This window comes from Salvelinus namaycush, chromosome 4 (assembly GCF_016432855.1).
Source record: "Salvelinus namaycush isolate Seneca chromosome 4, SaNama_1.0, whole genome shotgun sequence".
Lineage (NCBI taxonomy): Eukaryota > Metazoa > Chordata > Actinopteri > Salmoniformes > Salmonidae > Salvelinus > Salvelinus namaycush.
Genome location: NC_052310.1, coordinates 40,995,931 through 41,020,566, shown reverse-complemented (window position 1 = coordinate 41,020,566; position 24,636 = coordinate 40,995,931). Strand labels below are relative to the sequence as shown.

At 43.6% G+C, this 24,636-nt stretch overlaps 2 protein-coding genes across 2 annotated transcripts in view; both read right to left on the bottom strand.

The window, feature by feature from the left end:
- LOC120046535 (F-box/WD repeat-containing protein 4-like) overlaps positions 1-8,546 on the bottom strand; it is a 37,863-nt gene extending 29,317 nt beyond the window's left edge. Inside the window, exons 1-5 of the mRNA XM_038991854.1 lie at positions 8,199-8,546; positions 6,968-7,063; positions 6,383-6,472; positions 6,034-6,166; positions 5,687-5,772 (exon numbers count right to left, since the gene is read on the bottom strand). Of these exons, the coding sequence (XP_038847782.1) occupies positions 5,687-5,772; positions 6,034-6,166; positions 6,383-6,472; positions 6,968-6,987 (329 nt within the window). The 5' untranslated portion in view covers positions 6,988-7,063; positions 8,199-8,546. The remainder of the gene's footprint in view (positions 1-5,686; positions 5,773-6,033; positions 6,167-6,382; positions 6,473-6,967; positions 7,064-8,198) is intronic.
- Positions 8,547-13,969: 5,423 nt separating this feature from the next.
- LOC120045864 (fibroblast growth factor 8-like) lies at positions 13,970-18,902 on the bottom strand. The gene is made up of 5 exons (XM_038990798.1): positions 18,871-18,902; positions 18,736-18,772; positions 17,506-17,686; positions 15,454-15,560; positions 13,970-14,254 (listed from the first exon to the last, which is right to left on the bottom strand). Exons 1-5 carry the CDS (start codon positions 18,900-18,902, stop codon positions 13,970-13,972), a joined length of 642 nt encoding a protein of 213 aa, XP_038846726.1.
- Between the last annotated feature and the right edge of the window lie 5,734 nt (positions 18,903-24,636).

Below are 24,636 nucleotides of genomic sequence, written 5' to 3'. Positions count from 1 at the left end.
TTCTCATGGTCTGAGAGTCCTTTAGGTACCTTTTGGCAAACTCCAAGCAGGCTGTCATGTGCCTTTTATTCAGGAGTTGCTTCCGTCTAGCCACTCTACCATAAAGGCCTGATTGGTGGAGTGCTGCAGAGATGGTTGTCCTTCTGGAAGGTTCTCCCATCTCCACAGAGGAACTCTGGAGCTCTGTCAGAGTGACCATCGGGTCCATGGTCACCTCCCTGACCAAGGCCCTTCTCCCCCCGATTGCTCATTCGGCCAGGTGGCCAGCTCTAGGAAGAGTCTTGGTGGTTCCAAACCATTTAAGAATGATGGAGGCCGATGTGTTCTTGGGGACCTTCAATGCTGCAGAAATGTTTTGGTACCCTTCCCCAGATCTGTGCCTCGACACAATCCTGTCTCGGAGCTCTACGGACAATTCCTTTGACCTCAAGGCTTGGTTTTTGCTCTGACAAACCATTTCTGTGCACGGGGCATTATCATGCTGAAACAGGAAAGGTCCTTCCCTAAAACTGTTGCCACCAAGTTGGAAGCACAGAACCATCTAGAATGTGACTGTATGCTGTAGCATTAAGATTTCCCTTCACTGGAACTAAGGGGCCTAGCCCGAACCATGAAAAACAGCCCCAGACCATTATTCCTCCTCCACCAAACTTTACAGTTGGCACTATGCATTAGGACAGGTAGCGTTCTTCTGGCATCAGCCAAACCCAGAGTTGTCCGTTAGACTGCCAGATGGTGAAGCGTGATTCATCACTCCAGAGAACGCGTTTCCACTGCTCCAGTGTCCAATTTCATGATGCTCCCGAAGAACAGTTATTGTGCTGACTTTGCTTCCCGAGGCTGTTTGGAACTCAGTAGGGAGGGTTGCAACCGAGGACAGACAGTTTTTACACGCTTCAGCCCTCGGCGGTCCTGTTCTGTGAGCTTGTTTGGCCTACCACTTCGTGGCTGAACTATTGTTGCTCCTAGACGTTTCAACTTCACAATAACAGCACTTGACCTGGGAAGCTCTATCAGGGCAGAAATTTGACAAACTGACTTTTTGGAAAGGTGGCATCCTATGACGGTGCCACAATGAAAGCCACTGAGCTCTTCAGTAAGGCCATTCTAGTGCCAATGTATGTCTATGGAGATTGCATGGCTGTGTACTCGATTTTATACACCTGTCAGCAGCGGGTATGGCTGAAATAGCCAAATACACTAATTTCATGTTCACTGGGCGGTTGTATCATTGACCCAATGTATGCTATGATGTAGACCACAAGTAGTGTTGTTTCCATTCTGTACATTGAACAGCAGACCTTGTCTCTCAGGTAGAGCAAGTGAACGCGAGGAACACCTGTATGAGGTGTTGTGTAATGAGAGGCCTGTGAGATGTGTGTTTGTGAGGTACGTATGAATTGTGCGCATGGGTGTGTGTTTGAAGTAGCTTAGGAGTGTGTAAATTTGAGGTACCATATGTCTGTGGCTGTCAGGTGTGTATGTGAGATGTGAGTTATGTACGTAAATGTGTATGTGTGTGTGTGTGTGTGTGTGTGTGTGTGTGTGTGTGTGTGTGTGTGTGTGTGTGTGTGTGTGTGTGTGTGTGTGTGTGTGTGTGTGTGTGTGTGTAATGAGTGGTTCAGAGGAGCTGTGATTATTCTCGCCTCCTGCAGTGCGGGTCCTCCGGCTCTGTGGGCCCTAGAGAAAGCGCCCTGTATTTAGCGTGTGGGAACGCACATTCTGCCCCTTATCGCTGCATTGTTGCAGTCTCTCTCTTTTCTTCTCTTTTTTTAACTAATTGAATTCTTGACTCCTGAGCCACAGGCCCAGCCTGAGAGAGACGAAAGAGAAAGACATGAATTTCAGGCTTTTTCTTGCGGTTGAGTGGGGCAGAGCAGTGGGGGTGAAATTGGAGTGGGGGGGCTGGAGGGGGCGTCTCCCTGTACTTTGATACTAGAGGTCAGAGGTCAGCCTCCCTCCGTGGTGAGAAAGTGGCGAATCGGGGCGGTTTATCCAACAATCATTTTCTTTGGAAACTTTCAAAGGCATTGCCCCTGCAACATCTTTGTAGTTGTGCTTGAGGAATTCTAGACAAAACAAACCCCGAAAAAGCGCCCCTTTCTCACCTCTCCTCAGGGTAGCTTCTCCCTCCAGTGGCTTCCAGCCCCCTCTCCTTTACGAGTGGTCAGTGTAAACCCCCCTCCCTCCCCCACCCCCTAGTCTTCCCGACATACATTGTGTGCCTGCATTTTGGCGCTGAGAAATGGATTGATCTCATTGGCTCTTTGACACTGAGCGTCAAACCCTAATTGGTTCTTTGGAGTAGTCTGTTATTGGCAATCCCTTGCTGCTCACCCTGTAACACATGCACACAGGTGATTCTCTGGGTGTGTGAGTGACAGCTTTTGTGGTGACTCTCTCGTGGACACACAGTTATCTGATTAACTGATTAACACCAGAGTTCCAATCAATCAATTTATCAAATTGTATTTGTATGGCGGAAGTTTTTGAAATAAGCCTATATTTGTGACAAAGTGTCAGACTTAAACCCACAATGAAAAAGCCAAGGTGACAATGGCAAGAATTCCCTAGATGGGATAAACCTAGCTGTCATTACATTGATCCTAGACCATTTCCTTACTCTTCCTACAGAGCAATACAGCAGCAGTAAACAGCACCATAACGCAATGCAACAACATATGGTAGGAAATCCAATCAGCTGTGACGCCATGCTCTCTCCCGTTGAATAGTGACCTGCCTCGGCAGCTCCAGCACCCAAGACTCAACCTGTTCGTTCTTGTTGGCCCAAGCCTGTCAGGAAACACCTCAGTCAACTATTAACCACCTGCCCGCTTCTTTATAATTCAAAAGCACATCACCAAGAGTGGAAAGAGAGGGTGAGAAAGGGAAAGAGAGAGGAAAAGAGAAAGACAGAGACAGAGAGCGAGAAGACCAGTAACTGAACCCATTTTCACCCTCATCCTCTGTAACTAATACAGCAAGTCCTCATATCTAATGTGTAGTCTTGGTACGGGGTTGGGGAGTAGGTCTGTCCCTGACCATGTCAGAGTCAAGTCCAAGACCCGATTCGACCCCTTTTACTCAATTGCTGATCGATGACAGAAAACCTCTTGGACATGGACCCAACAGAGCCCAGGCCTATTCCAGTAACCATGTGCCATATGAGGTGGGCCTCTGGACACATACAGTATCCCACAGCGTGGTGTGGAAAGATACACTTGATTGAGAAAAGCAATCTGAGAGAAAAGGCCAGGGCCAGATTTACTGCTGGGATCAATCTCGTCCAGCGCAGGCAGGGACAACACGGAGCCGCATCAGCCTTGGCATTTCACTGCGGCCACAATACACCTCTCTGTAATCCTCTAACAGACCTTGAGGTGATATTCACTGTAAAACGAGCGAGAGGGAGATGGAAAACGAGGGACACCCGAGAGAGGAAGATTACACAGAGAAAGGGGGAGCGGGGAGGATGAAGAGAGGGAGAGGGAAACATTTCAAAGCCCCCAGCCTGAACACTAGGGTCAATATAAAAAGAGCAGTGGCAGTGTAGCGGAGCGGAGGGATGACCATTGGGTAATAGCAGTATAGTAGTGGTACTATTGACCACAGAAGTGGATATGACCATTGTTGGTTAGCATACACTCAATAGCATGACAGCATAACAGATACTGTGGGAAAGCAGCTCTAGAGGAGTAGTGAAGCTACAGTACGGTAGCATCGCTACAGCAAGGCATAGCCACGTTAGCAATAGTATGGCAACCCCCTGTCTCCTGCTGCCCCCTCTCTCTCTACTCTTTAGATTCCTTCATTTTATTTATTTATTTAACCTTTATTTAACTAGGCAAGTCAGTTAAGAACAAATTGTTATTTACAATGACGGCCTACCCCGGCCAAACCTAACCCAGACGATGTTGGTCCAATTGTGCGCCGCTCTATGGGACTCCCAATCACGGCCGGTTGTGATACAGCCTGGAATCAAACCAGGGTCTGTAGTGACATCTCTAGCACTGAGATGCAGTGCCTTAGACCGCTGCGTCACTCGGGAGCAGGGACAATTACATTTACAACACAAGGGGCTCCCTCTCTCTCCCTTTCCCTACAACACCAAATCAAAAACATGGCGCAACCACCCCGTCGCTTTCGACTGTCCTTTAAAACAAGATTAAACAAACTTTAAATTCCATGGTTAAACCGTGTCATGCCACACAGTTGGAAGAGTGGAAAGCTGTACAATATAGAGTTGGTTATCATATTTATTTTGAGTCATTTCCTTATTGACAAGACCTGTGTCATGCAATCATTTAAAATGTATTGGCGGTAGCATCACATCACTGACTCTGGCTATGACATCTCTCTCCTTGTATCCCCCTAGCTCCAGGAGTGATCAGTTTGAAGGGGTAGGTGAGTTTATAGGTTTATCAGTGAGTTGACACCTTGATTCCAAGGGGCCTTTTAATTAACCAGGTCATTGGCCAGTGTGTGGAAGGAGCAGATCCATTATCAGGGGGCAGCAGGCTGAGGCACGGCTGCTATTTCGACCAGCAAATTGGAGAATTAATGAAGTGGATAATCGCCCCGTACTCTCAGAGCTGACGTCCTGGCTGAGCAGACAAGGCCACCGGGGCTCAGCGTGAGTGTGTGTCAGTGTGAGAGTAATATATACTGAAGGAGTGTGTATGACAGAGAGAGCGAGTGAGTTCATATTGTCCGTGACCCTGTCTGTGTGTTTCTAAAATAAAAGTGTGTTTGTGAAGTTGAGTTTCTATACTGAATGAATGTATGGCTGAGGGGACAGGGGTCAATGAGCAGACACAGCCAGTCTCACTACAGTATCACAGTCTTCCAGGTCTACCCCATTTCTATTCCAGTCAATGAATGGAAATGGAATGCATGAATCTGAACAATCCACCCAGAAGATGATGGGTGTCTCTGATCGCCTAAATTGAACAGAGTTGACCCAGGGCCTGTTAGCCGAGGGGAGCTGCCCCCTGTGATCGTGACTCATGGTGTTTCCACTCTGCTGCGGCTTTAAGGCCAGTTTGACGGATCAGCTGCCTGCCGGTCTGGGGCAAGTGGTGAAGCAGGGATACTGTTACAACCTTGTGCGTCTGTGTGTCATTAAGGGTGTCTGTTTCTGTGTGTGTGTGTGTGTGTGTGTGTGTGTGTGTGTGTGTGTGTGTGTGTGTGTGTGTGTGTGTGTGTGTGTGTGCGCGCGCGCGCGCGCATGTGTGTGTGTGTGTGTGTGTGTGTGTGTGTGTGTGTGTGTGTGTGTGTGTGTGTGTGTGTGTGTGTGTGTGTGTGTGTGAGCAACATTAAGTGTGTGGGTGTGTACATGGCTGAGCAATCAAAGGGCCTATGAAGGCAACCCCGCTTTGCCTTGATATCCTGTTTTTTCACCTCTCTCGATCCCTCTTTCACTGTTCCCCAGACCACCTGAGGGAAATAAATATCGTCCTATGCAGTAAAAGAGGACAATGAACCCACTGCTAGGGTTCATCTAGCCCCAACCTCGACCATCACCTAAACCCAAATTGGTGGCTGACAATTGTTCACATAACAAAGGCATTACCGAAGCCAGGGTGTTGTACTGGACCATGGGGGTTGTCCTGGTGGGGCAGGACTCTCATATATGATGTTAGTGTAGCTGTCCGACTATTTTGGAACATTCTAGGCATGTACGTACCTTTGTGTGGAACTAATAGCCACAGACCACACCTTGTCATTCATGGGGATAGTGCCTCCGGGGCAGTTGGAAGACAAAGCCCAAATCTAAAAGAAAACATTAGGAAAATACACACATTAAAACCATTGTAAATGCGATAAAACCATAGTTGTCTGTGGTTGACAGTTAATTTGCTAATATGCCACAGGGTGGAACACAGAGTTTCTGATGGCAATTTATTCGCCTAGCTTGCATTTGACACACACTCTTGGGTTGCCACCCAATGGGACACTCCAGTAGAGCTCTGTCAGCCAGTCGCATTTTAAAGAAACTGACACATTATGTGCTAGCATACTAGTGTGTCTTACCCGGGCTGTTCTGTCTCTGGAGCCGCAGACCATCAGTCCTCCTATGCAGCCCAGGCAGTTCACCTTCTGCTTGTGACCGGAGTACTCTACAGAGAACCCATTCCTCCTGTGGTGCGCCAGGATCTTACCATCACTGAAAGAGACAGATAATGGTTCATCATAACAGACGTGAGTGTGCTTCTATGGCCGTGGGTCTGCAGTAGTGATGATGCTTCTATTTTTTTTGTTAGTCTAAATATGTTCACAGCAGGAATGGCATATGAGTACTGAAGCAAAATGCTGGACTGAACTTCAACCACTGATAATATTCCTTCCAGGGGTTTGGGTCAAGGTGATTACTGCTCGTTACCTTCCTCCACTAACGAGGTGTACACTACGATGTCTGCAGCCTGAGACAGACACAGCACATCCCCATCGAGGCTGTATCCATGGCAACAAGCTGTGGTGGGAACACACAATCGAAACATTTGTTTTTCTACACCTCGCTTCAGACTTCACGGATTGAGGTGACACGGTGACTAAAAGGAGATAATGATCCTCCCTTTAGTTGAAACCTTGTCAATTGCACAACCAGAAGGGAACACTTTTTAAAGTAATCTAAGGATGGACAGTAAGCCAACCATTGACTCTCTGGATAGGGCATAGCAGTACTCCTAATGAGCTTCTCAGCCCCAACATCGAGAACTATAAGCTATTCAGCAACCATTTTCCAAAGACATTAACACCTAAATATCTAATACCATTTACTTGTATACAGCTTTATGAAAACAAACTAACAATAACTCGACAGGAACTCATTGTCAATTATTTCTCCCTAACCCTTCACCTGCCAATCCCTGTCGTGTGTTCAGTTGGGCTAGAGATGAGATGGATGAGGATAACTTCTGAATCTACACTATGTCACCATGAGGCCAAAACTCACAAACACACTCACTTAATCCTCCATTTGAGCATGACTTCCTTTCTGCAGAACCCATGGCTCCAGTTCTGAGATACCTTCACTCTGTCCTTCAGCGGGATGTGGAGATACCTGTGACACGGACAGTGATGTGATAACACAATTATAACCCCCGAAGAATAAAAAATAAATATAACCTCCGAACAGACGACGCTCACAAACAATTCCCCAAAAGGCATTGAATTACAGCATTATATGATATGAATATCACATGGCATAGTGGGACACCTCAAACAGAACCATATTGTTCATACGCATGTTGCAATTAGGATCTAGAGGGGATAAAGGCAGCTAGAAAGATACCAGACTGGTCGGACTTCAACTCAACAATATCATCCAGGTCTGGGTTCCCAAAAGCATCGTAGCAATAAGATCATCATAATTCCATTTAAACTAAATGGACGAAAGATTATCTTAGTGCTACAACGTTTTTGGGAAAACCCAGTACAGAATAGTAGCATATGTATTCACATGTGTTCAGGAGGCTGTGCCAGAGGGGGTGGATACGGGCTGGAGGAAACAGCCTGCTCCTCTCACAGAGCTGAGGGATGTGGTATCCTGTAGCTCTCAGCAGGAATGCCAAGTTCATTTACACTGGCGTTAGGCTGCATCTCAAAGGAGACCCATGGTTTGATTAGAGTGGCTGTCACTGTGGCACATGGAGCTGTGCTGGGGGAAGAGGCAGTGATGCCAGAATGGCTCAGGTCCAATTCACAATGTTAGGTTCTCTAGACCAGTCAGTTAGACTCCACAGCAGCAAGTGGGAAGAAATAGGCTATTTCTTACAATGAATGTATCATGAAATACAGTGTCGTCATGTCAACGTGACTACAATCATTGACCGAGTATTTTATTCTCAGCATTATGTAGCAGCATGACTGTGCGCAATAAGGAATGTGTTATTATGCAGCTATAACTGATTTATAAACGCTGTTAGTTATATCTATAGCATGTAACCACGAGGCTATCTGCATACATTTTTACAAAGAAACAGAAACGTATTCCTGGGGCACCATACTGAAGCATTGTAGCCCATGCACTACATGCTACAGTGTTGCATAATTTTGCATCAAGGACAGCGGTGTGACTGACAACTGAATGTAGCAAGACGGGAAAATGTGTAAACAACACTTGGGAAGTCATGATGCTTACTTATCATGAAACGACCACTGTAGCCTACTGTACGAATAACAAATGTATTTCTTACACATCTGCTTCTTGTCATGACATTCCAGTGTTTATGAACTCTTTCTCTATCTTCCTCCATACTGCGTCCCGATTAGCAAAATGGTAAATAGTTTTGCAAACTTGAGAAAGACGACTCAAAGACTTGTATTCCAAATATGACATGATGTGGTAGAGCACATCATCTGGTAACTGGAATAAGAACATTTTAAGTTCTTATTGAAGAAGGTTTCTCTTTTCCGTTAAAGTGTTGCCCTGTATATTTCTCTAGGAGGTGTATTGCCTCTTCTGTGGTAGTAAAAAAAAAGTTTTAATAATAGCGGTAAACAGTATTCCATGTTTTCAGAGCCCGTGAATAGAGAAGACACAAGAAGCCATTCCAAAACAGTAACAGCAGATCACGCGATGACGTCGTGCAACGTAATGACGTCATACACCTATAACCTGTTGCTGTCAGGGAACATGTATAACGTAGCAGGCGTGAAAGAAACGCATGAAACTAGATCACCTACGTACTGGTTTTGACGAGAAGGGAAAAAAACTGTCGGGGGAAGTTCTGTTCTGCATGTTCAACCAATCCAGTAAATGTTAATGAGGAGTTAAGGATGGAGTGTTGCCTTGTTTAACGTCCAAAGGAAGTCCTATCAAAGGCTCTTTCCAATTCCTCTGAAAACCGGAACAAATGGCTGTTGGGGACATAGCAAAGGCTAGGGTATATGAAATTAAATGTCTCACTCTCCAATTACTATATTGCTTGTATTTGCAACAGTATAAGCAACAGTGACATGTATTGCTTTGCTATACTGTGGCATTTTGAGGTGTTGAAAACCTACACACACATTCCACAGTGCTCTATAGCTAATTTCAACAACTGCTGTAATTGTTGGTTTTATTCTGCAGCTTTATTTACTAACTCTGAGTTTAAGCTCGTCATTGCTTGGCCAGGTGGCCTCTTTGGCTGTTTCTCCTTGTCTTTACTGTTTTCTATTGGCTATTCTGGCATGGGCATGAGTTCCCCGGCAGCAGACATGCTTGTGGAATGCCCCTCAGTCCTTCTGAGGGGCTGAGGCATATTGACTGACCCAGTCTCTCTGATGTTTTTGTTGTGGGGTTTTTTGTATAGCGAGCTTCTTGTCATTGCTGGCGGACCCCCATCTTGTCAGTATTTAAAGCTGTCATTGTCTGACATGTTTTTCTATTACAGCCACAATGGGCCCATTTGATCAAGGGTTATGGTATGTGATAGGCTGTTTGATCAGAGGTCATGGTGTGTGATTGGCAGAAATGCAGCTTCTAGGTGGCGGTTTCTATTCAGACCAAAGTGGCAGCGTAACCTTAACTCATTCCGCGTTGTGACTGTGTTGCTCATAGAGAGGTGACGTAACTGAGACCAAGTTCCTTGCAACAACTGGATGGCGACCAGGTCAAACCATTATAGGACCATAGGGACCACATCCTACATCAACATTATGATTTAGAAAACATTGTGATTTTTAAAAACAATATAATTGACTCTGTATGTATCTGACGAATACAGTTTCTAAACAGAAAGCACCTGCGGTTCTTGGGATGATGCCAACTGTGAAATACTAGAATACTGTGAAAAAGAGTACTGTGGAAAGGGCCTTATAATGCAAGGACAATGGTTTCAAAAATGTTTCAAAGTGTTTTATTTTCTTTGGACAAGTTTGTATGCATTGTAAATCATGTGAAAACCACATATGTTAAATCTATCTGCATGCAAAATATTGCTCCTTTTCACCTGCTGTTCTAAGGAATCTATGTCTTGAATTTAAGGTTATTCACCAAAAGCAATAAGTACCAAAAGTTGAACAGTGTTGAAATTACTACTAATATCAATCATTCAACTGTCGTAAAGCTTAACAGTTTAGTGTCACTAGCATCAATTTGTGCACATTCACATCATGAGGGTGCTCTAGCCTTCAGTTACAACAGGCAGCCCCAAAAGTCTTTGATCAGCTGTGCATAACGGCACATCATTGAAATATGCAGATTGTTTCTTAGAGACGTGTCTTCTGTTGAAAGCTGCACACACTGAAAGGCCATGTCCCAAACACTGGGACGTCTAAAAAAATCATTTATGGTCGGGTTTCCAGCTGAACTGACATGGCTAAAAGGAAATGAAGAGGTTGGGAGGAGAGAGCTGGGGAGCAGAGGGGTACGCGGGGGGGGGTATTCCCTTTTGATCTTTTTAAGGCAGAGAGGGGGGACTCTCCCTGAGCAGGCAAACACATTTAACTGGTAATTGTTCAGATCATTCTGACAATCAGTCTTGGAAATGCATGGACAAACAAAAGTTTACAGCTCCAATTGGAAAAGTCAACAGGTCTCCCGTAAGGCCCGTATAAACAATGAAACGTATGAGTTGGAGCTCCACTTTGATCAGTGTTTGCGTTTCAATTATCCAGCTTGGTTTGGCTGCTGGCTCTTCCCTAACATTGAAGGAAGAATAAGGACATGGAGTTAAGGGGATCTCTGTCACTTGGAAGGAAAATCAATACAACTAGTATTCTAGGCTCTAAGAATGAAATGAAGAAAATGGGAGTTAACTGTGCACTATTTCTGGACAGTGTCAAACACACAGAAACCTCAAACCCACTTGGTCATTGATTGCTGCTTATTGTGGTTTTCCTGTTGTTTTTTGTTATATTCTCTATATTGAGAAAAGTAGATGGTAAACACACCTGAGACCTCAGTATGAGTCTCCTGATCAGGAAGATAATAAAGGAAAGTTTGTGGTATTTGATCTCACACAAAAGTCAGTTTAACTAAGGCAGTTTGTCCAGGATAGTATTTTACTTTTTTAAAATTAAGATATATTTAGATGTTATGAGGGTTTTTTGATCAGGGCAGTTTGCATCAGTTTGCATCAGTTCTGCTTAGGGAGGCAGGGTCGTGCTCCCTGCTCACCCCTGCTATTCTACTGTCTCAGCGGGGGGGGGGGGGGGGGGGGGGCTAAATTGCTCCCTAAGCAAATGAAGAGGGTAGTTCTTGTTTATCTGGGGTTAAGGACGATGGTTGTGGCTCAATAAAAAACGAAAGAAAGCAATTTTACCCCCTGTTTCTGCAGCAGAATTGCTCTGCATTTGCAAGGCATCACAGGCTACACAGAAGGTGCGACTTTTCCCACAACTTGCTCTTTCCCCAGTGTCCATTGGGGCTTTCGAGTCATAGGACCAACACAGAGCTGTAACGGAGTGGGCAGACTAGGGAGTCACTACAGAGAGCCCAGGGGGACAGAAACCCTGTTAATCCATCATGGAAGGACTCAATCAGATTAATGTCAAGTTTTGTGAATAGACCTTTTAATTCAGTCTTCAAGTATGGAAGAGCATTTCAACTCCTAAGCACTGACTTAACAATTAAGATGTGAGGTTAGATACGTTAATAGATACGGTAAGACATAGTAAGGAGTAAGAAAGGGGGCGTGGGGGGGTAAAATCATGACCATAGAATAAAAAAGGCATTTGGGATAATGATCCTCCCCAAGACAACAGAATTCAGTCAACATCGAAATATAGTTGTATGTACAGAATGATATACAGTAAATCTTAGACATAAATGCTCTGGACTTTCAAATAAGGGACATTACCAATTCAAATCTACAATGAACAGACTCCTTGAAGTATAAGTTGCCAGTGAAGCCTGCCATGCTGCTCTTCACTGAGTTCCATAATTAGACTTTGCTCTGCCATACAGAGGGCAGAAGGCCTTACTATGCCTTAAGTAGAACACACACCAGAACGATGGACGGCCGAGTGCAACCGAGTGCCTCTAACCAGAATATCGGACGTCATTTTCTGTTCATTTTTCGAAGATTCTACACCCTCGGCAGGTGGTCCCTGTAACACACAATGGCCATATCAAGAGACTGAATAGCTGCCTGCTGCGCTTGGCTGCCCCTCATTCTGATATGTGTGGGGTTTTACAGAGATGCATCACCGGGTCTTGTTCTGCCATGCAGAGCTGCATCAAGAGACCCTTCTGGAGCAAGATAGTTCTGCTTAGTCTGATATGGGGGAGCAAGAGAAGCAGAAGGGTTCAGAAGACATCTTGGAAAGAAATGAATCCCTGGAGACACTGTGGCCAAGGAGTTGTCAGAACCCAACCTCCCTCACTCAGCACAGCTCTCCACCCATGAGGACACTGTCCACAAACAAACACACACACACCGGGGCTGTCCAATCAGATTATAAACACACACAACGGGGCTGTCCAATCAGATTAAGCCCTGAGGTGTTAAAGGAGTGAGATGAAAGGAAAACAGCCGTCTGCACACAAAGCGACACAGACAGTTACTGAACCTGGAGAAACCAAAGCCTTAAACAAACACATTGCTATCATCTCTGAGACAGTTACTGAACCTGGAGAAACCAAAGCCTTAAACAAACAGATTGATATCATCTCTGGAGGACCAAGCAGAAGAAGACCAACACACTTTTCTATATGCTAAAGGTCTCCAACATCAGTGACCTGCTGTAGTCTTACACTGCTTGCTATAGACTGCTGCTTGGCCTTCTAGGGGGCTAAGAGTAGCATTTCAAACAGAGCAAAGCAGGAGGTAATCTATTCCCAACTCTTTATCAAACTTTACAGATCAATATTTTTCTACTGCATGGTTGGAGGACAAAAACATTTCCCACTTTAAAGTTGACATTTCTAAGATCAACTCAGAGAAACGACAAATAGAAAGACATCTCTATTAATAACAGAGTTCAAGGGTTTCTAGATGTATGCATAAAGGGTTTGAAGGCTGGGAAGGGATGACCTGTGTTATGTATCATCAGAATGCTTATGTGATCCAAGTGACCTGTGCATGTGCGCGTGGAGTGACTTAAGCCATCTCCAGTGTGTGCTTAATGACACTTCCACTTCCCAAGGCGGTTCAATGAGTGTACAACAACCACTTAACAAACAAGAGTTTAATATCAGTATTCTAATGTACATTTATTACACATTTTAAATAAATATCCCATCATTAAAATTATTTGCACACATCCTCAAATAAAAATAGATTTATATATGTATAAAAACAGACAAACAAAAGGGCAACAAAATCAAAGGGAGTTTCCTACATGTCGATACATTTTACACCTCTAATTTAGTTATAACTATAGCAAGAAACCTGTGATTATCAATGTAGCTGCCACATTTTCCATTGTGTATACTTAAAGCTCTATTTGCTTTAACTGTGTTTGTCTGTATAGAATTCCAGAAGTAGCAAGGGCACACCACAGTGTTCAAAACAGAGGTGCCGTGGCTGTGTGTAAGACTGAATGCGACATTACCCAATACTGAGCTCCTGAACGCAGCAGTTATGCTTTGTGTGTGTGTGTGGGTGTACTGTATGTGTCTCTGAACGCAGCATATTCTGGCAGTGCGGTCGATCAGGGCCCTTCAAGTCTCTTGGAGCAGCAAGTGTGAGTCCAAAAAACTCTGAACCGTCAAACAAAAGTAAAAACACAACCTAAAATACAGAGATGATAAAAAGTCCACGCTCTACGAAAAAAGTCAGCACCCCAAATGTCTGATGAGTTATGTGCATCTAAAAACAACTTAACACAGGTCAGTACTAAAAGTCTCAAGTACAAAAATATACTTCTTATTTGTTTCTGTTTTCTTTACTTTCTGATTTTTTTTTTTTAACTACATGTTAGGTATAGTAATGTTCAGTACAAAAAAAATGTCTCTAGAGGTTTTGGACAGAGGAGTTCATTGGAGCTTCAGTCAGTGTCTTTTCCTCCTCCTCTTTCTCTCCCTCTCTGCCCCCCCTCAGTGTTCGGCTGAGAAGCGTGTGCGTTTAGTCCTGGGGCTGAAGGGGTAGTGGACGAAGTCAAAGGGCTTGTGCTGGGCCGGATGGGTGGGATGGGATCCCAGAGGCAATCGTTTCATAAAATGGACCTCGCGTTGGTGCTGCCGCGTTCGCGAGCCTTTCCGTGGGCGTCCACGTCTGGTGAAACCCATGTACCAGCCCTCGTAGCGTGCGTTCCTCAGCGCCGTGTAGTTATTCTCCAGGACAATCTCTGAGAAGATGCAGTCGTGGCCTTGCCCATTTCTCTGTGGAAGACAAACACACACACCAGGTCAGTCTGAGGTTCTGAAGGAGCTTTCGATGAAGATTTACAGATGGAAAATATCAGACGTATGAAGGCTACCCTGAACAGTATGTCCCTGCACACACACACACAAATACACATGCGTGCAGCCCTCCCCACACACATGAAGCATATGCTACAGCCATTACAGGCCCAGATCAGAGAGAGGGGATGACAGTAAGCGATGAGTCTCCCCCCTCAGTAAACACAGAGACGCAGGCAGTGCACCAAGGACCACTCACGGGTCAGCAGCCTAAGACACCATCATAGGAGAAATACCTCAGGAGTTCAAATTCTTTATCAGCTTCATGTGTGGATAAACTAGACTAGTCTCCCTTCGGTACAATCAAATACATGGTTGACTAGCATCCATTCTATCTATCTCTACGTTTTGAGAAATGGTCCGACAGGGTGGATTTTTTATTTTCCTGCTGGCTTCGACAGTGAGAGAGAATGGAGTTTGTGCTCTTGTATTGTGAGCAGTAGCTAGGCCCTGCGTCCTCCCACAACCCATCCAGCCCAAACTCCACTGGTCTGTGACACGTCACACACCGGCAACACTAACTTAGCTCAACGAGCTCAACCTAAATGGACAAAATGGGCTGTTAAAAATAAATCTAGCATTTATGCAGCCAGCAAGCAAGTGCAACATACACAAATATACACATACAGTCATTTAAACACACACACACACACACACACACACAGGCTGTTGCTGGGCCGGTATGGCAGAGAGAGGCAGCTCAGGGCAGATGGTGCACCTGGCAGGGTTCTGTAGGGGGGGGCGGAGATGGCAGCCCTGTTTATTAGCCAGCACAGCGAGAGAGGAGCAGAGACACCCTCAGACCCACAACACGTTTCACAGAGGAGGAGACTTCCAACAACATACAACGACTCTAACCCCTCTCACATGCAGAACCTACCAGAGGTGGACAGTTCTGGAGCCTAGCTATAGAGAACCAACAAACAGAACCACAGCCACACTGAACGATGGTAAGAACTGTTGCAGAGTGGCCATACAAATCCACTGGTCTTAGAACCCCCAAACAGAACTACAATATAATCAAACAGCGGAACCACAGCCGAAGAACCTCGAAAACCAAGCCAATGGAAAATGATCATAACCCTCACTGCAGTGCTCAGAGGAACTGTTCTCTCTACCTTTCCGATCAGCTTCCCCCTCTTGTTCATGCAGATGTAGAGTCCTGTCTCTGCTCCTTTGATCCGCACGCGACTTCCAAACGTGTCTGTCTCTACGACGAGTTTGGCTGAGGAAACAAAGGAGTTTTATTATCAACCAGGCGTTGCCACTATTAGTAATGGCACGTTGCTCGAAGACATAGTTTGGTTGATTCAGTTTATATTTTTATACGAGCAAATTCTATATATCATCAGACACACACACACACACACACACACACACAGAAAACCTGTGGGGACCATTCCTGAGGATTTACGCAAGCTTAAATTCTTGCAGAATGACAAAAACATGTGTACCTCAATTCTTTGAAAACTGAAGAGGCCATCCTGGAAGGACTATCAACTTTATTTATTTTTTTACATTTTTTAAATTTCTACTCACTTCACACATAAGCACCACATTCATAGATCACACTTGGAATCAGAAGAAAGAAAACACATAAATAGAAGTGTGTTCAATGGTTTATCTATGTGTCTATGTGTACTGTAAGTCTCACAGCTGCTTCTATGGTTGTAAAATAAGGTGTGGGTTTATCAAACTAAAATTTGCTTATCTATTATGTTGTTGCCTTCCACGGAGGTACACAATGCCTACCTAGCCATTATAAATCAACTTTTCATAGGCTTACAAACCGTTATTATTCCCACCCCCCTACCTACATGACGATGACACACACATTCATAGACCAACATTGGCAGAAATAAATAACCCATGGTGCATCTGAAGGTTTTACTGCTCAGCATCTATTCTTGTTAAACAGATCAAAATTCAACAAATAGGACTACTGACATTTCAAAATGTTAACCCCTTGTATGTGTCTTATTAGAGATTCCAACCCCTCTTTGATTCATGCACACTGTGGTCATTGAGTTACAGTTATTATCAGATGGTTGGACTAAATAATAAACGCCTCATGCAAGCCACAGCTGCAGACCCACACATACAAGCTGCTACCAGGGTAAAGGTGGCACAGGCACAGGTGACCGGAGCACCTCCACACCCCCTGGTGCAAACCACAAACACACACACTCAATAAACCACATTAGACAGGGCCTACAGCAGGATACACACAGAGCCTAAGGTCCAGTTTGCTGCCAAATTATATGTAATTCTAAAACCATTTAATGGCAATAAAATAAAATAAACATTTTATTTTAAAATAGAAATTCCAAGTTTGAACAAAATATCCATCTTTGTGAATATGCAAAGATAATAGATAAATGTAGCCTGGCTGTCCAGGGGAAACTGTGCGTAAAATGCAAGCGGGCTAGTTGGAAATTCAGCGCAGTCTATTTTTCTTATAAAGCTGGTCAGAGTAAAGAGAGAGAGAGCTATGCAGGAAATGTTCAGAATGTTAAGGTAAAATTATTTATAATCGCTCTTCCAGACATGAGTTTCTCTGGAGAATCACCTACAGCACAATATTCAATCCAATTTAAATTTGAGGTCCGCGGCCTCTTCTCAAACATACCTGATAGATACAGTGGCGTGTTACTTAACGTAAAAAAAGAGAGAAAAACTACCTCTGTTTAATTAATTTAGTCGCTTTATAAGTATTAGGTTACTAACCTCCCACTGGGCATAGATGTCAGTTCAATGTCTAGTTTGTATTTAGGCCTACATTTTGTTGAGTTGTCACCGTGAAATCAACAAAAATGTCACCATGTCATTGGATTTATGTTTAAAGTTGGGTGAAAAATATATGAAATGCCCTTACATTGATACGTTTTTCACGTTGATTCAACGTCATCACATTGATTTTTGGGGATGAAATGATGATTCAACCAGTTTTTACCCAGTGGGTTCTTACACATGATTGTAATACAAAGAAAATGGGCCTTTAGACCCTATATGCCTATAGGCATAGCCCAACACTGTTATAGCCATAGGGCCTACGTTTATTTTAGTAAGTTAGTTTAGAGTTTTAAACTTAGTGCATTTTGGCTAGTTAAAACTGAGAAAAAGTGTGAGGAATTTGAAACAGGTCCACAAAGTGTGTATATTGGGCTTACCGTATATGTCTCCATCGTCTGCCATGGCGTTGATCTTCTTGTTGGGCAGAACCTGCACGTGCTTCCCGCTGGTTCGGCTGTAAAGCTGGTAGGTCCGAATTAACCTGCGGCTCACACGGTCCGTCACCTTGCTCTGTTCGCTTACATGCTGCGTGAAATTAGGCGAGGACTGATTGGTTACCTGTCAGAAATTAAATGTCATCACAATCAGTATTTGAAAAAAATGGCTTCAAAGTAAGCTAATTACAGCTGCCTATGTTTTAAGCAATAATATCCTAATTTTGCTCTAAAACCAAAAGAAGCCAATTTGGAAATATGTTTCCAATTTTATTTAGGCCTACTTGCCATTATAGGCTATAGGCCTAATAACGCATCACTTGATAAAATGCAATAGACCATAATGATTTAATCTTAATGCAAAGGCCAACAGTTCCTTAAATTATGTATGCATAATTTTTAACGTAGGAAAACCTTGAAATGAAAAAGTGGTCGCAAGGTGCAACAGCTTGTGCGTAAAAGTGAGTGTAGGCATATAGCGTGGTGTTAGATAGATACTAAACATGTCTAAAATATCAAATAGGCTATACATAATAAATGTTTAATATTTCACTCACAATAAAATGGAGCAAGTGGGCATATTAATGATTATCTTAAACGTTTCCCTATTTGACACTTAGCCATACGCCCTCGTGTCTGTTTCAAGGGACGACAGCTAAGGAACAATGACGGAAACTTCTGCAATATTGCAATATTTGAACCCCAAGAGATTTTTCAGACTTGCCTTTCCCCACGCGATGCCCCTTCTGTGCCCACGCATCCTGCGCGAGGGAAGTATGTTCGCAAGATACATGCCAAGCTGTGACGCGGGCGGCATGCAACGCGCCCGCTGCCCCTTGCGCCTTGGGACCCAGCTGATATGTTATATCACAAACGATATGACGATCCATCATCTCTCTCTCCCTCACTGCTCGCTATTATTACCCCGTGCTTTCAGTCACAGAAACCATATGTTTTAACAATTTACATTTGATGTTCTACGAATTTTCAAGATGCTAAAATAACGACATGTCGTCCAAGGAGATTTAAAGTTTTATCCAATAATGAATAAATCCACTGAGACTGAACAGTTTGTAAATTATTTGTAAATGAATCGAAAACGCGTGAGATATTTAAAATCATAATCAATCATAAAAAGAAATGTTATATTTCAAATCATGCATATGGACATACCTGAGCATAGTAGCAGAATGCAAAGAAGTGTAGGAACCTGAAAAAGAGAAACATAAATGAGTTATTATACATTAGGGCACGTAAATCACACATTAATCAACAGAAGGAGAATTGAGAGTTGCAGGAAATACTCACAGATAACTCAACTGGGATGGGAGGCGTCTCATGTTGATTGTGTTGATTGTTCCTTCGATAAATGCAGCTGACAGGGCTTGCAGTGTTCCAAAAACGAGGTTATTTGGTAAAGATAAGCTTTGTGAAACACTGGTTTCGGTTGCAATCCTCGCTCTTCAAAGACTTCATTAAAATCCCAAACGACCAAGGCTGGAGGACGCGGTAATTGTTTGTCTTTGTAAAAAATGGGCTACATTTCACGTCAAATAAATGTCCATAGCCTGTTTTGAAAAGACTGACGCTCACGAATTATCGTCAACCTTGACAGTAAAATGCGAAACTGAAAATGATCATTGATAACAATGATGAATGATTATTGATAAGTGTCTGTCTGTTGGTCAGGCGGCCCTCTAGTTTACCAACGTTTAAGTGCACTTAGAAAAGGTGCGTTCAAGTTTTGGCAAAAGCGCTGGTGGGTTTTCTAATAATAAGGATACAAATGCAAAAGCAAACAAGGTCATCCTATGCCAATGGAGATGACAGTTCATTCGCTGTAATATTTATCTCTTTGTAATTCCTTCAGAGAATCCTCAGTAGCTATCTTCCAGTTTAGCCGGTTGTAGAGAGTTTATATATCGGGGTTCTCGGTGGTGGATAACGTGCGCGTCCCTTGCGTTCAGAGCGGGTGATGTTGCCTCATTGATCGGTAGTGCAGGACTGGCGACTCTCCAGTCTCCCCTCCTCTCCTCCCATCGCAGGCTCCAATGTCAACCCCTTGTTCGCACTCACACCCCTGGTTAAAATGGAAGGACGATCTGCGAGGAACAAGCCCCCTTTTTCTGCAGAACAAAAGCCACCCCCCTCCCCCTGCATTTAAAACATATATTCACCTGAGGAAAAGTCAACACTTGCGGGGAGAAGCAGGAGGAGTCTTACATACCCAGTGCGCAATGACGCTTCTGCGCCGAATTACCGAAGGAATTAATGAAATAAAAAAAGAGTTAACGGAACGTTCCTGGTAATTTATCCTATATTAAAATCTATTCCAAATTGAAAGAGAAAAATTCAAACTCAAATTTGCAATCTATTTTAGTACAATGGCCGCATGTCATCAATGCAAATGATTTTGCTATAGTTTACAGCTACAAACTTGATTATACCTATAGATTTGTTCGATTTTTTGTTTTAAGGATGAAACAGATGTGTCACTGGGATGAGTGCAGACTTGTAAAATGCGTATCTTGTGTATTGCCTGAGAAAAGTGAGAGACTGACATAATAACAGGATTACAGGCGATTAGCGTTTTTAAAACACCCCCTCCCTGCATTTGATAAAGGGAGATGCATTAATCTCCAGTAGCCTACTTCAAGATAGAATCCATAATTGAAACAATAACAAAGCGTACTCCCCACCCCTGTATCACCAAAAAGCTAAAGGATTTAGCTGGAGAAATCGAACTACTCTCACATTCATAGTCAGAGCTATGGATGCAAGGACTGTATAATTTTGTATAAATGTATAATTTTAACCATGTTTTGAGGCTATACAGTGTTTGTTTACATTTACGCTGTTTACAGAAATTGGAGTAAAACAAGTTTATATTTTGGGTTCTGATGGGGTACGACAGTTGAACAAAGCTCATGGGCCATTTATAAGTTATATTCTTTAAGAAGCAATGGGTATATATCATTAATAGAAACACAAATAACCCCCCCATGCTAAACCCCCCTGGTATTGTAATGGTGAGTGGTAAGCATGCCCTGGGGGTATGATATTTGTTCTTCTGTAACTTTCTCACTCATCATTATTCACGACTCAGAGAAGAGAACCAGGGTAGATAAACAAACATAAGGGTACATGTATATCTTTGCAAAATGGGACCTTACATTCAACTGAAACAATAGCCTATTGATTAACCTATCCAATTGATCATTCACTGTCCCGAATGCAACAGACTTCTTAAACGAAAACTTACTTAATTATGAGAGAGACCAGACAGAACAATTTATTAATGAGTTGTGTGAGAGGACATTCTCACCTCGAATGGGTGAATGGGCCATTGGAGGGGACATGTCTTCAAATGAATCAGTCAATTATTTTATTTTGGTTAAGAGACTTATCAAAGCCCCCTTACATGCAGACTCCACCCCACCCTTTATTATATGGGACCTAGAACATGCTCATCACCAAGAAGACCATCTGGTTAATTGATTGTCTGCAATTAATTAGGCTGTGGTCCAGCAAGCACAGACTTTCTGGTGGTCGGATCCAGAGTTTAGTTTCAGCCACGTGATGGTCAGACAGACACGCAAAGGCATGCCACTCATTTTAATATTTGATTGACATCATTTGAAGTTTATCTTTTAAATGAATGTGTAGGACCTACCCTAACTTTACTGACTGGCTTACCACACCCCCCGCAGTGCGGTTTGTGGGCCCCCTGGAGGTCGCCCCCCATCCCCAGATATCATATGAGCACGTCATAAGCCATGACACACACACAAAAAATTGAATTACAGGAAATGAGCTTTAAAACTGCAAATGCAAACTGTCTATACCCCCGGCTATTGTCCCATTTTTGTAATTTATATTATGAAAAAAAACTTATTTACTTATTTAACTTATTTAATTGTACTGGTGTCTAATATTGTTATTTAGCCTATGCGTTGTCTGTTCTGATTAGTTATTTGTCAAACCAATGAACAGACTGAATAGGCCAGAAATTATTTGGACTACATAGATACTACAAATGCATCAATCCATCTCTCAATCATGCGTCTCATCTCATGCAAGTGAGTGCCTACTAACCTTTTTAAGCACACAATAATGGATGGACGCAGTACTCTGTCACTGACAAATCACACGATCAATTGTCCTTGTCACCCTGCCCGCAGTTACTCATCTGAACCACTAGAGGGCACCGTGTCTGTCTAATACTCTATTACATTGGTACAAGAAAGAACGATTATGTTAGTAAACGCCAGACATTTACACTATATTGAACTAAAGCAATCTTTAGTTCCTAAAATCTCCCTAACAAATGGTCAGCAAGATTATACAGAGTTGAGTTGAGTTTATTTTAGTTTTACAGGGACAGTGCACATTAATCAATGTTTCAGTAAAAGTGCCGGTTTTAGCCAGCCGGGCTAATTTTCAACTGCAGTCCCTGGGCAGGTTATTAAAAACAATTACAATATAGACAACCATTGAGCAGTGAGCACACGCAGAGCAACATAGGACAAGCAAGACATAGCATACAGACATAGCATACAGACAGAGCAACATAGAACAAAAAGCAGCAAGACAGAGATGTAATGACTATTAAAATGAAAGGGTGTATGTATTTGATGATCTCTCATTGATGGCAATTTAACAATGCTGAACTTTATTCATTTGTGAGTAGTAGGCCTAGGTCTTGAACTGTCGAGCTTCTCGTTGCTAGTTGGTTTGTATTTATGTTTCCTTCCCACTCTACCATTAGCATTGTCTACTTGTTCTCTCTATCTGTGTGTGTGTGATGAGCGGCAGGTAGCTGCCACTCTGCAGCCCGGCACAAGGCCTGCCTGCCCTCCCCTTAACCCCAGGAGCCCCACATCTATCAGCAACTCTGTGGGGGTCCCCCACCACCCACCACCCTCCTTCCCCCCACCCCTCTCTCTCTCCCTCTTCCCATCTCTCTCCCCGTTCATTCTCTCTCCCACTACACCTCTATTCCTCCATTGCTATCCCTATTCACTCTCCTCCCATTACCTCTCTCCCTCACCTTCACCCTCACTCTCCCCACAGCCTATTTTTCCCTCCCTCTCTCTCCTCCCTCCCTGTCTCTGCTCCCTCAAGCACTCTCCTCCCTCCTTCTCCCACTACCTCTACTTTCCTTTCCATATCTTCCCTCACTTAAAGTTGACGTGTTACTATAAGATCAGAAATATGTCAAACACACCTTCCCTCAGTTTTTCTTACAAAGATCAACACCACATTCACCCAAGAGAAACTAGACACTTGCTAAATATCACGTCAGCTCTCTTCTCGTAAGAAATTGAGACAAAGCATAAACTCCATTAAAACTTAAATATTGATGAGACTATTTATAAAATGACAGAGGATAAATATATTCCGGGCTGGTAGACTGGGGTAGCAGATAATAAATCCATGTTTTATCATTGTGGCCAATCAGGGGTACTAAATGTTCCCCAGAGTCATCCGAAGTCATAATATGCATTGCAGCCCTTTTGTCAGTCATACCTGCCTTCTGGCATTCTGCAGTGTCCCAAACCTTAGTATCATAGTTAAAAACTAATAAGCTATAGTAATAGAGGATCCGCTCTAGGATAACAGTGCCACAGAACAGGTCTAAAACACACAAAGCTAAATCAGAAATGTGGAAAAAGAGTTCAATATCAACATTAAAGTAACTTTTTCACAACATCTACTCTGAAGTTGCCTAAATACCTGCAGTCACCCAGCCCCAGTGACTTTCTCAGGCATCTTGCTCCTTAGGTGTGCTTTTCAACTGTTTATCCATCTGGAGAGAGAGGAGAGCGAGAGGTCTCTCCCTGGCATGTACTTATTTAGAGCCCCCGACAGCAGCTCCATTCCCAGTCTCAAAGCCAGGGGTGCTTTCATAGCCCCGTTGGGTTCACCCAGGTATGTGTTTTCACTGAACACATGCTAGTAATACCTATTCCATATGAGCGCCCAGCAACACCATGGTTTTAGCATCTAGCCTGCCCTTTGTTTCAAGACTCCCTCGTCATGCCAATAGAAATGGGGTACGAACCAGACAAACAAACCATAATAATACAAGAGGTGCTCTGTCTCAGCTCGCCAAACTGTGCCCTAGATTAGTCTATTCCTAGTCTATTTTTATATTATATGCTCTATTCCACTCAATTTCTATGCCGTTTCATTGTTTACTCAGTTTTTGTGAGGTCTGTGGTCTCTGAGAAGGTAAAGAATTTGTGGTGTTAAGGTGTGCTGTAGCTGAACAGTAGGAGGTACCAGACAGAAGGTGACCTCTGACCCCTGATTATACGGCACTCTATCACACACACTTCTAATTACACGCACAGACCCACACACACTCTCAAGGCAGGTAGCCTAGGTTACAGCCTTGGGGCAGCAACTGAAAGGTCGCTGGTTCGAATACCCGAACCGACAAGGTGAAAAATCTGTCGATGTGCCTTTGAGCAAGGTACTTAACCCATAATTTGCTCCAGGTGGTGCCGTACTACTATGGCGAACTCTGTCAAACAACAAATTTCACTGCACCTATCCAGTGTATATGACCATAAAAACACATTTTACACTGCCCTCTGACACACACTCCCCAGGCCCCCCTGTATATTGGCTCCTACCCTCACCGTAACCTCACTTCTTCTGACCCAGCCATGCAAGGTCACACTCAGCGAGGCAAAAGGACATGCTCTCTACAGTTCTGCCCCTCTGTCATACATGTAGTATTCGGTTCATGCAAGTATCACACCTATCGCACGTGTGGCCGTGAGTTCTATCATGTTTCATATGAATAATGTTCAGTTCACATGTTTTACACACCTTCAGCACTCAGGTCAAGCATGTTTCACAGGTGGTGGCTAAGAAGCCTAGCATGTTTCACAGGTGGTGGCTAAGAAGCCTAGCATGTTTCACAGGTGGTGGCTAAGAAGCCTAGCATGTTTCACAGGTGGTGGCTAAGAAGCCTAGCATGTTTCACAGGTGGTGGCTAAGAAGCCTAGCATGTTTCACAGGTGGTGGCTAAGAAGCCTAGCATGTTTCACAACATGAGCATTC